We start from the raw sequence: 12,206 nt of genomic DNA on the forward strand, positions 1-12,206 counted from the left end.
CAACGAGCTCGACACACAACACAAATAAGTTCAATCAAAGATGTATAGTTCAGTTACAAACCAATCATTTTAGATATTAATAAAGAAAAAACATGAAACCTCTCAGCTTTAGTCGCACCATTCAAACTTTTACTGAACAAAAAATTAAAAGAGATTGTTGTATTACACCAGCCAGGAAATAAACTTCACAAAAGCTTTGCAATCTTTCAGAGTCTCTTATTGTCCAAGAAAGTCTTTTGACCATTGCTAATGTTGCTAATGTGGAATCTGCTCAAAGTCATCAGAACATTTAAGGATATGATGATGATCGTCATGATAATCGAATCAAATTCAAGACTTTTTCTGTTCATATATATGCTTTCAAAGGAGCTAAATTCAGCTCAACGTCTGAGCCGGCGGCTAACAGTGCTAACAGTGCTAACAGTGCTAACAGTGCTAACGACTGCAACAATACTGACAGAGATAACGGTGTTAACCAAAAGGTGTGCGCTGAGTTGCCTTGACAACCCATACACTCATGGCTTTTTAATTTTTTGTAAAATATTATTTAAGTTTTTATGATCAGTCAGATGATTTACTCATGAATAAAACCTGTTCTCTAAAATATCTGTGTATTTCTTAGTGAAAGAAGAAAGTGACCATTCGGTCAAAGGTTAAACTTTCACAATTATTTCAAATCATTGTATGAATTTCACAGGCAAGTGTTTACTGAGGATGTGGAAGTTCCTCTCATGTCGGAAATGTTTTGTTACACAGATTACAAAGAAGAGTCATAGTGACACTGACAAGTTCCGATGGGTAGCAGCAGTAAACGCAAGATTGCTGTCGTGGACGCCCACCTGGACCACACTGTGTAAATCCACAGCGGTGCACATTTGGGCACATGGGCATCGCGTTCACAACAACGCGTTTACAGAGGGCCGCACATATGTAGAGAAAACAGTTGTTATTACGAACGAAAGCTCTTTTCTCTCAATCTTTGCTCTGACTCACCGTTCATCTCTATAATGGTTTAGAGTGGACGGGGGGGGGGGGGGGTATTCACAGCCACGGCCTTGTCCTCCTTTAAGCCCTAGGACCTCGGCTCCGCTACCGAGCATACCGGCTCTCTCTCCCGAACGTGGGCCGTGTTGTTGCCAGGCGACCAGCGAGCCATGCTCCGTCTAGAATGGGATGTGTTGTTGATTCAGTGGCTCGCCCAGCCAGAGATGGCTCTGATGGGTGCTGTTATCTCACCACTGCTTCCCTGGCTGGCTGTGGTAGCCGGCAGCAGCAGCAGCAGCACCAGCAGGAGTTAAAGGATCTCCGTGGATTACAGACACATCTGATCTTATTTGTGCTCTGTGGATAGAAATGAAAACCTGCGGTTCACTCCACGCAGCACAAAACTCTCTTTTACCAAATGCCGCCCTTTTATAAACCGGATTCAAACATCCTCTGGAGTCTTTTATTAAAGACACTATTTATAGAAATGTGTGTGTGTATATATGTGTGTATATATATATAAAATTCTGAAAATGTTTGCTTTGTGAATGAAATAATCCTGGTGAAAATCAGTGCCGTTTGAGTCCTTCATCTCCGTTTCATTGGTACTATCCGTGGAGGACCGGTGACCGCTTGTATTGCGGTCTACTACAGTTGGTTTATTGAGGTACGGGGTGTGATCCATATGTCCGGAAACCAGGCTAGCAACATCTGCCGCTGCCTTTTTATAATCTAAATGAAAAAGCACAAAACAATTAACACTAATGCTATAAGTGATCACTAGCATTAATGTTCAATATCCTCTTCTCTTTGTCAGCTGAGCTAGTTTAGCATTCTCCTGAAATGCAATAACTAGACTTGTGTATTACATTCATTTATTGATATTTGTTAAAACTAGCAATGACACTTAATTTGTTCATGTTGTTGCAACACAAGTGAGATATGAATGCGGTGACTTAGTTTCTGGATAAAGGCATCCATCAAACTGCTTCAAGCCTGCAGTATAATGCAAACGGTCAAACTCTTAAATTGCATTTAGTGAGACATAGTGACCCATGTTCTATTATGTAACCTGTCTGAAATCTGAATACATCAACATTAACGTGGATGATAATAGTTTTCCCCTCCGTGTCCACAGTTGTCAGCTCCGGGGTCGGAGGTCGAGGGGAGCTGTGCTTGGCGGAGGTCCAGTGCCATCTGGACAGAGAAGGGGCCTCCGATCTGGTTATTGATCTCATCATGAACGCTACCAGCGACCGCATCTTCCAGGAGAGCATCCTGTTGGCCATCGCTCTGCTGGAGGGTGGAAACACGGTCATCCAGGTGAGTGTGGGTTCAAAGCACACACGGTGCAGCGGAAGGGAAGGAATGTGAGGTGTTAATGAGGACACGTGTCGCCTGCAAATAAATGGGACCGCAGAAAGCACTCGCCTCAGAGAGGCAAGGAGATGTTATCTCAAAGAGTTCAAAGCCGTGGCGTGAAGAATTCGAGTCACTCAACCTCAAGAAGCTTGAATTCACGGTCGCCTGCAGGAAGCACCCCGACATCGTTTGAACTTACGGACATTTTGAGTTGAGAAAGGGAAAAAAGGGAAAGTGAGTTTGGGCCGTGTAGAGGAGAAAGGGAAGTCAGAAGGGAGTCTGCTGAGAGGTCAAAGCTGTGCAGCCAAACACATCCCCCCCCCCCCCCCCCCCCAGCCAGCCAGCCAGGGGTTGCTAAGGCAACTCTAACTCTTTGCAAACCTCACAGTGAGCAGGTGAAGAGAGAGAGAGAGCTGCTGTGTGAACTGCATCAATTCAGCGCGTGTGTCTTCATGTCGTGCATGGAGTAGAAAACGTGTGCGTGTGTTTGCCGCTTGAAAGCCGTCTGTCGGTGTATTCTTGTTTCGTGGGTTTTTTGTGTTCTCTTGCATAAACAGGCCTGTTGCATAATATACATCTATTTGCAAAGGGTTGTGACAAAGGGCGGGAATCCTGGGATCGGTTTTTTGATCCCCATTCTTGCTGCCACCGTTGCCATTGTCACGATTGTACAGATAGAGAAATGGGTGCAATTCTGAAACATCACCGGCAGTTAAGATAACTGGTCAGGATGAACAGGAAAAGAAAAGTGTGCAGCTTTTAACTGCTTTAATTTGGAAGGAGGTTACAGTCTGTACTTTACTTCTCTGGTCGAATGTCTCTGCACACACAAATGTACACAGAGGCTCTTGCATGGCTCCCGTTACATAAACTGCAGCCTGCCTCTCTGCTGCCCGGGTGTGTGACGGCCAGAACAACGGGCCTCCTCGCATTCCAACCGCACTCTGGGTCGTGCTTCGCTGGTGGAAAGATGGCAGGAGAAGGCCGAAACCCTCGGAGGCCTCCTGAGAGATCAGATAGATTTCAGCAGCTCTCTCGTGCTGCATCAGGAGAAGCCGCTTCCTGCGGCCTCCCTTAGGGCACATCAACGAAGCCGACTTGTCCACTTAACTGTCATTTCATGTGCTGACTTGCCTTTTCTAGGTCAGGGCCTAAAGAAGAAGCTCAGTGTCCCCCGCTGAAAGTAGCCCGTGGCATGCATGTTGAACAGGATGTGGATATGTCGTAAATGTCGTAAATGTTTGCAAAGCACATTGTCTTGTTGAAGTGAATGTGCTCGTGTTACAGGGAACTAGCACCAATTTATTCCACAGGAAATGTCTAAATGTCTACCTCCGACTGTAACCAGGCAGTTTTCCTAATTTGCGAACAGAAAATCACCTCAAAGTGAACCTGTTACGCATTGCAGTTTGTTGGCTTAAAGAAGGAGGAGACACGATCATAAAGAAGCAGCTTGTTCCAGAGTTTAAGTTGGGCGTATTTATCGTTGTCTGGCGCGGTCCGGGGGACAAGTGAGCTTTGTTGAGCAATCATGTTTGGTCCATGAGTGACTTTACAACATATCAGCAGATGCACCGCGTTTCCCTGCGTTGCATAACGATGGGTCGCCTGCCTCTCGTTAGGACAGAAGGGTTCTTGTACTCTAAATGAAAAGCAGGACAAAAACATGCCCACTGATTGCTCCAAGCAGTCTGTTTTATTTGTTTTTTTCGCGAGGTAAACCAGGGACGTAACCAAGCCAACAAACTTTCTGGGGGGGGGGGCCTGGTGTGTGTTAGTGACTACAAAAAGAAATCGGTCGGGACAAGGTCTGTCCTACCAGCCTTCCCCCCCTGCATGACGTGTAAGAGTAACGCACTAAACAGGCCACCACTGCGTCACCAAATTAACAAGACACCTTCGACAACTGTTCTTCTAATGAATCCTAACAGCTGGGTTTGTTGGGTTGTCTGATATCATCCTTCACAGCCACAAACCTGTTGCTTAACGACTTCCATTGGGCTGCGATGGCACATTTACTTGAACTAAAACAACAACTAATGGCAGTTGTTTATACAGTTAAATGTTTCAGGCCCGCAAAAACATTTGACTCACCTCATCAATGAACAAGGACTATTCTTTGATGAAATCTCAATACTTTCTTTGAACTCACCCTAGCATCTGCCCATGAGCTGAAAATGATTATTTTGTTATTCGTTTGTCACGTCACAACTCAAATGCAGGCCTGTTTGAAAGTGTGCAGCTATAACCAATGAAAACCGATGCCTCATACACGTAACATGCTCATTACTTACCTTCAGCGGTCACCTCGCAGCAAACCACGCTCAGCTAATCCAGCGGAAATGTCGTAACTTCAAGGTGCAATACTCGGAGCATTAATACAGCAGCAAACAATGATTTGCTCTGTAAATATTTAGTGGAGCAATGTCTACCTGAGCAGAGACTGAAGCCACTCTCCCCCTCAGGTAAACGCTGTAAGCTCTGTCGGCACATTTGCCATTGTTTGCACTGTTAGCGGTGTTCGCAGCGAGCCCGCTGTTGAGAGGCAAGTAAAATGCTCCCAATCGTGTATTCAGCACCTTTAAAATACATACAGAAACATAAGTGAAGTAAGTAATTGGTGACGATGTTTTAACAGACATTAATGTACTGACTTATTGGCAAATTTTGGCCTTGAAGAAATCTGGCAACATGTGAATTATTGACCTGACATGACTTTCCATAAATAACCGACGCCTGCGTAGATCATCATAGACAGATAACGTGTTGAATGACACGTATGCTCACACCCTCCAGGTTGTTCAGTGATAAGCGGCAAATACTGTGAGACTGACAGTGAAACTCCAGCAGACATGGCGCACACAGACTGTATCATATGCATACAACTACACTCCTGCATACTCATCTGTGCAAGCTATTAGCACAAACGCACACACACTCCTGGATATATATTTAGAGGCTGCAAAGCTTCTTCCAAAAGCAGCCCTGAGAGACAGAGGGTGTGTGTGTGCGTGTGTGTGTGTGTGTGTGTGCGTGTGTGTGTGTGGTTATGCAAGAGAAGAAGTGCAGCTCTGCGCCTCCCAGCCCTCCATCTATCTACTCAACGATGTCTTTGTGACCTCAGATCCGTAACTGTTACAGGACCCAACAGGTGCCACCACTCTTGCACAATAGGCTTGTTGTGGCACGCCGACACCCTCAGCCCCCCCCCCCCCCCCACACACACACACACCCACACCACCCCCTCTGCACGTTCATGTTCACGTTACAGCTACCTCTTGGAAAGCTTTAAAAAGCTTCTGCAAAGTGAGTTTCCAGGAATCAGTGTCATCGACATACGAGCTCTCTTTTAACTACAGAGTGGGCAGGGGATTCTCCTCCTAAACCAGTTTATAATTTACAGAAGTTCAACGATGTCAATCCTGCCTGGTGCAGCATTTTAGTGAGATTAGTGCACATTTTTTGTTGTTGTTTAAATCACTTGATGCTTGGCTTGTTGCCTGCGCAGAATCTTGAGAACACACGCTCACGCATGCATTCCACTTTCATTTTTTCCAACCTCCTGTCTGGAGCTCTTCGTCGTAGCTTCAAAGAGCGGAGGACGCCACCGAGAAGCCCTCCAATGAGCACAGGGATGGCTTTGTCGCTCTCGCCAAGGTGTCAGGCGGGAGAGGGGATAAAAAAGAAGGAGAGCTGGTGGTATAAACAGGCCTTACGTAACTGGCCCGTGTTGATGCCAGGAGCAGGGGTGGCAGCTGACTGGGAGAGGAAGGAGGGCGGCGTGATCATCAGGAGGCCCCGCTGTGCCACCATGTTGAATCGGAGACAGAATTATGAGTCGAGCTAAAGCTGCTGTGCTGAACATGAGCGACAGCCGCAGGATCAGCAGAGCTCCCAGGAGACTTAATGGCTCTGCAGTGGGACACGTAAAAAAGGCAAAGCCCCCTCAGGGAGAAAAGACATCGCTGATTGGCTGAGTGACCATTTCCTTTAACGAGTAACTCAGCAGTTCCCGGGAAGAAGAGGGGGCTAACTTCTGAAAATCCGAACCAGTCTTAAGTCTCATCCCCTTCAGCACAGATAATAAACGTATTTTAGGACCTGACTTTGAGAAATTCAGTCTATCAAACCCTTTTTTACATTTCCACAACAACCATCGATGCAATGCCATGCGATAACTCTAAATGAATTACCGTCTGTTTCATTGTCATTTGAATCTGTGTGAAAATATGTACGAGGAGTACCGACCGAAGCAAACATTTGATGCCAACCTTCAGTACTTGACCGTCTTTGAGACTCTTGTGCTTCAGACACCAGAAAGCGTTCGATACCCGGCCCTTCTTTAACTGACTGCTGGCGGAGCACGGGGCCACAGCGGTTGCATGCCGTGTCTTTTTGCTCGCGGCGTGGGCGACTGAAAAGTGTTGACAAAAAGATTCCCTTCACATCGGTGACGAAATGGAGTTTTTATGGCCACAGTCATGAGGGCCATTTAATATGATAATCTCGTAAAACTGCTTCCCTGGAGCTGTTGTTTCTGTCTGGAGGAGTGCTTGCATGAGTCTTCTGCTCACTCTTAATCAGATCACTATGGGTGGATGACCCCATCACGTAAACAACACCGTGTTTAAAGCTCGAAAAACAAGCAAGGATAAACTGTTGCATGAAAGAGAGGACGAGAACTCTGATTTGCTTAATAACATCACGTGTTCTGCATCCTTTTTAGGACTTGAGTCAGGTGATTCTGCAGAATCAGAGATTATCGGCTAGGTTTCATATTTTTTTTTTTAAAGATTTTCCATGCAGGTAAAAGTCACTTGCAATTTAGTTTCTCTGGATGTCCCTCCCCTCTTTTGGAAACTGAGATGAGCTAAACCTGGAAAGAGTCTTATGTAATAGGCTTTTCAAAACTGCACCAGAATCCGTGTACGCGATAACCCACCACCACCAACAACGCCACCTCCCCCCCCCATTTTCGGACCCTCCCGCCCGCTCTCCCACCGCACGCTCGCGTCGTGCCTCTCTGGCACTGAAAAGTAGGGCAGGGTTTTCCTCTCTCCACCGCTCGCCCTCTGTGGGCTGATGTAACAGTGTTAGAGCTGAGGCGCCGTGTGCCCTCACTGTAGCCACTCAGCTGATTACAGGTCTTATGTAAGGAGGGATTGTGGAGAGGAAAATGGGACAGAACACAGCAGAAAAACAATAGCTCCATGCATGCAAGGTTTTCAGAAAAGATTGCCCTCTGTGCCGTTCTGCAGGAACCGAACCGAGACTTCACTGAATCTCACTTTTGTTGTTGCAATGTGTGGTATTGCGCAATCAAATGAGGCAAATTGTGTGAGTGTTTCCACAGCTGCGTGTGCTTTTACCTGCATGTGCTGTGCTGGCACACCTTTGTACGTGTGTTTGCACATGCACACTGGACAGTGACGTCAGCTGGGTTTGTAGCTGTGTTTTTATGTGTGCGCACGTATTTGAGAAAGTAAATATTCCAAATCTTGTCTTTGTTTTGGTTGTTTTTTTTGCCCTTGCTCGCCTCTTTGTGTTACCACCCAGCGCTAGTCCTAAGGGTGCCAGAGCCATGTCTTTCAGAAGGGGGCAGATGGTGTGAAATGAGGTGTGCAAGGTGAGGCCTTGCAGCATGTCTTGCACTGTGGAAAGGGGGCTTATGTAACGGCGTTTAACAGAACCTCTGGCTGGCTGTGTCTGCGTAGGAACCATAAGAGAAACAATGATAAGGAGTGGAGGTTATTAAATATCAAATGTCCTCAGGCCTTGAAGACATTGTTCTCTGATCAAAGGGAGTTTCGACAGGAAACATTGCTGGTAACATGCCAATGTTGAAAGCAGGCCACCTGGAATCTGCATTTAGGTAAAAAACTAAGAGCAGGAAGTGGTGGGTAAACTCTGACAAGTGACCATTCTTTGGTATAAGACAGAAAGAGTGGAGTATAAATAACATCGTCCTCTATTTATTTTTATTTTGCTTTCTCCAGCGGTCATTCTACGAGCGTTTGACCGGGGACAACAAGTCGGAAAAATTCTTCAAGGTGTTTAATGAGCGCATGAAGCTGGCCCAGCAGGAGATCAAAGCCACCGTGACGGTCAACACAAGTGACCTGGGCAGCAAGAAGGACGAGGAGCCACCTGACAAAGACACGCCAGCACGCAAGAAAGGTGACGGGGCCGGAGTCTCGGTCGCCACCTGGAAACGTTTTTATCATATTCGCATGAGAAAATAAATGTTGTCTTCTGTGAACATGGTATTGCGTCTGTTTTGAATCCTCCGTCTCTAAATGTCCTCTGTGTTGAAACAGAAACTGCCACATCATTTAGTTAGTTTATTACTATTTACAGACTTTCTGTGGACATTTATTTAAGGAATTTCATCCAGATCCAATTAATAAAGCCTTATTGTTCCTGAATCAAGACCTGATTCTATTTCCCTGAATAAAGTCTGCACGCGTGTAAATGTTTCTACGACTCTTCTCTCCAATGGTCTGCGTTTGTCTCACCTCTACCTGTGGTTAGTGAAAGACGTGCTGGTGGTGGCAGTGGTGACGGAGGAGGTGAAGGAGCAGCTAGCGGAGGCCTCCGTCGTCACCAAGAAGGCCTTCACGACCTACCTCCGCGAGGCCGAAGCCGAAGAGCACCAGGCGGCCGCCGACGGCACTCCCGTCCCGACTCCCGACAAGAGCCAGGAGGAAGGCGAGATGAGCGTCATCATCACCATCATGCAGCCCATCTTGCGCCTCATGCAGCTGCTCTGCGAGAACCACAACAGAGAGCTGCAGGTGAGCTGTCGCACCGGGTTTGTGTTGCCGAACAAATCCCCCCCCCCTGCCCCCGCCCCTTCGTCGCCCCCGACCTTTGTGCCGACTTTCTATCACCACACTCGGTTATACAGAAACGAAACCGCGTAGAAAATAGGCACCGTTTGCAGAACTTCCTGATGCAGCTGTTTCCATATCTGCCGTGTCTTGGTCTGGTTTCACTATGAGGAGTGTGTTGGTGTTAATAATGGCTGGCTCTCCTGCAGCCCAGACAGAAGACTTCCTTCTTGCACTGATTCTGTTTTGCACCCGGGACCTTTGCAGGCCGTCATTAAATGGCACTCTGCTCGGCGCTGAATCACTCCGTCCCGTCCATCGTGACCCAGCGTGGGTGCAAGATATTGATGTACTGCGAGCCACGCAGCACAGATGATCAATTCATTGAGATGTTTCGGTTCCTTCCAAAGAGATGGAGTAATTGTCTGGCGGCTGTATAGGCTAACATGCTTTAAAAACCCAGTGAAAATAGTAGAATGAGCCTAAACGTGATATTTTTATTTCTCACTTCAGAGAAAGACAGAAAAGGTTGGTAAAAAAATATTGTAGATACCTTGAGTCAAACTTTCTTCAGACCCTGAGACCATGATGCTCAACATCAGATCCCACAGTTTGGGCTTTCTTATTTGTCGTATAAAGTGAGACACTGTCTTGATGACAAAGATGCATTTAGCGTATGCTTTATCTCCTTCCATCTCCAGAACTTTCTGCGCAACCAGAACAACAAGAACAACTACAATCTGGTGTGTGAGACACTTCAGTTCCTGGACTGCATCTGTGGCAGCACCACGGGCGGACTGGGGCTGCTGGGACTCTACATCAATGAGAAGAACGTCGGACTCATCAACCAGACTGTGGAGAGCCTGACTGAGTACTGCCAAGGTCCCTGTCATGAGAACCAGGTGATAACACGGACACAAGGAACGTTTTTCTGTAACTATATAGAGCCTTTTTTTCATTTGGATGTTTTAAATGCAGTTTTCTTATCAAACACTTGATCAAATGATCCTCTGCTCGTGTCAGACTGACCTTTTCATTTTTAGTAGTCACACTGGTGGTTTGCTTGTGGTCGTACTGTCATTAGTCTTGAGCATTTGTCTTTTCATGCCCAGCACTACGCAGTCTTTCTCCAGCAGCAACAGACTGGGCAGCGTGCCTGTGTTTGTCCTCTGGTATGGATCAGCATTGCTTAGTCTTCTCATATGATGGCGGCATCCTCTGTTAAAGCTGCCGTGGGGTCAGTTCATGGCATGTGTGAAACTGGCATGAGTAAACAAGCAACTGGCTGAATGCAGTCGCTGCTGGAACTAATTTCGGTTCCCTCAAACAGTGCCAGAAGGGGCGACTGCCAGACTAAACCGAGCTCTTTGTTCGTTTCAACTGAGAGGGACGAGAGAGAGAGACGCACACAAGTGCTTGAACTATTTTTGTTTGTGCGGTATTAAAGGGAGAGCTGGGATGTTTTTTTGCAGTGGGGTTGTATGAGGTACTTAACCATAGACACGCCCCCAGTTTAGAGAAAGCGTACAGGCATGGAGCAAAGCAATGTACTGCTGTGGATGGGGGCAGCAGCAAGAAAGGCCCACATAAATAAATATCTATCACTTTGAATATCCGCTATGTTTAGAATATTCATATCCATCTGTGCTCTCTTCGAAGCCACCAGATCCCATTGAATAAATAAAACGGTAATCGTACCTTGCAGAACACAGAGGTTGCTGGTCTACTGCTGCCTCGATTGGTTAGTTTGTGTTATGGAGTGACTGGTGAATCCCAATAGCTATGAACTGTGAGGTAGGTGGTGGGTTTGAAAAACAAAACAATTAAAGAGCTCTGGCTCGATAAAGTACAGATGGTTTTAGTTATGTTATCATAATTGAAAATGCTGGCAACAAAAACACCAGCAGCATCAGAAAACATTCACTATTACATGTGATTGTTGTCGTGTGTTGTTGCTGTTTTACATAAAAGTCCTGTCGATCAGAATTTTACCTTTTTTAATCATAATAACTTCCCTACTGCTTAATACCGGTAGCTCTCCTGTTCCTGTCTAAACTTTCATTCCATCTTCATGTCTTTGGTTCCTCAGAACTGCATCGCCACTCATGAATGCAATGGAATTGACATCATCATCGCGCTCATCCTCAATGACATCAACCCCCTCGGCAAGAAGAGGATGGATCTGGTGCTGGAGCTCAAAGTGAGTGGTCCTCGATAAAAAAGGGAGAGGAAGAAACACTTTACAATACTTTTAGTGTTACATAACATAGCAGTACTTGTTTTTGCTGCTTGATGGTACATGTTTGTTGTTGCTAGAGAGTTAAGTTGATTAAAATGTGTCAGAGTTTGCAAACACAGATGCTACAAAATGTTATGAGCTACTTGTCTAGACTCATCACTCTCTGGACGCTATCAAGTCATTACAGGAAATCACTGACTGAAGAACATCCTGAAACTGTTGATTTAATTTAGATGTTCCAAAATATATTATTACAAAACATCATTAAGTATGCCATCACAAATGACATACTATGAATATTTACAGTTGGAGTTCCTCTTTAATCTCCCCGTGTACAGTTTGGAATGCCGACAAAATGAACCTGAGTCGTTTGTGTTTGCGCTGTTATCTGTGCTCTCATCTCTCCATAGAACAATGCCTCCAAGCTTCTTCTTGCGATTATGGAGAGTCGCCACGACAGCGAGAATGCTGAGAGGATACTGTACAACATGAGGCCCAAGGAGCTGGTGCGTGTGACATTATGCAAATCATCTCGCAGCGTTGAGTGGATGTTATGTGACCGTCTTGTGATTCCTGCAGGTGGAAGTGATCAAAAAGGCCTACATGCAGGGCGAGATCGAGGTGGAGGAGCCGCAGGAGGGCGAAGACGGCGAGGAGGAGCACGCTGCGTCTCCACGCAACGTCGGTCACAATGTCTACATCCTGGCACATCAAGTAAGCCGCCAACTGTCCGTGACACATCCGTAGCACGAGCGTAATGTAGCCGATGCACTTTCAGTGGCCTTACTTTT

At 46.1% G+C, this 12,206-nt stretch overlaps 1 protein-coding gene across 1 annotated transcript in view; it reads left to right on the forward strand.

The window, feature by feature from the left end:
• itpr1b (inositol 1,4,5-trisphosphate receptor, type 1b) overlaps positions 1 to 12,206 on the forward strand; it is a gene marked incomplete at its 5' end in the record, with an annotated part of 70,958 nt that overhangs the window by 33,067 nt on the left and 25,685 nt on the right. Inside the window, 7 exons of the mRNA XM_079266013.1 lie at positions 2,123 to 2,307; positions 8,343 to 8,523; positions 8,878 to 9,140; positions 9,878 to 10,078; positions 11,266 to 11,376; positions 11,826 to 11,921; positions 11,995 to 12,129. Of these exons, the coding sequence (XP_079122139.1) occupies positions 2,123 to 2,307; positions 8,343 to 8,523; positions 8,878 to 9,140; positions 9,878 to 10,078; positions 11,266 to 11,376; positions 11,826 to 11,921; positions 11,995 to 12,129 (1,172 nt within the window). The remainder of the gene's footprint in view (positions 1 to 2,122; positions 2,308 to 8,342; positions 8,524 to 8,877; positions 9,141 to 9,877; positions 10,079 to 11,265; positions 11,377 to 11,825; positions 11,922 to 11,994; positions 12,130 to 12,206) is intronic.

This window comes from Melanostigma gelatinosum (genome assembly GCF_949748355.1).
Source record: "Melanostigma gelatinosum genome assembly, chromosome: 3".
NCBI classification, from domain to species: Eukaryota; Metazoa; Chordata; class Actinopteri; order Perciformes; family Zoarcidae; genus Melanostigma; species Melanostigma gelatinosum.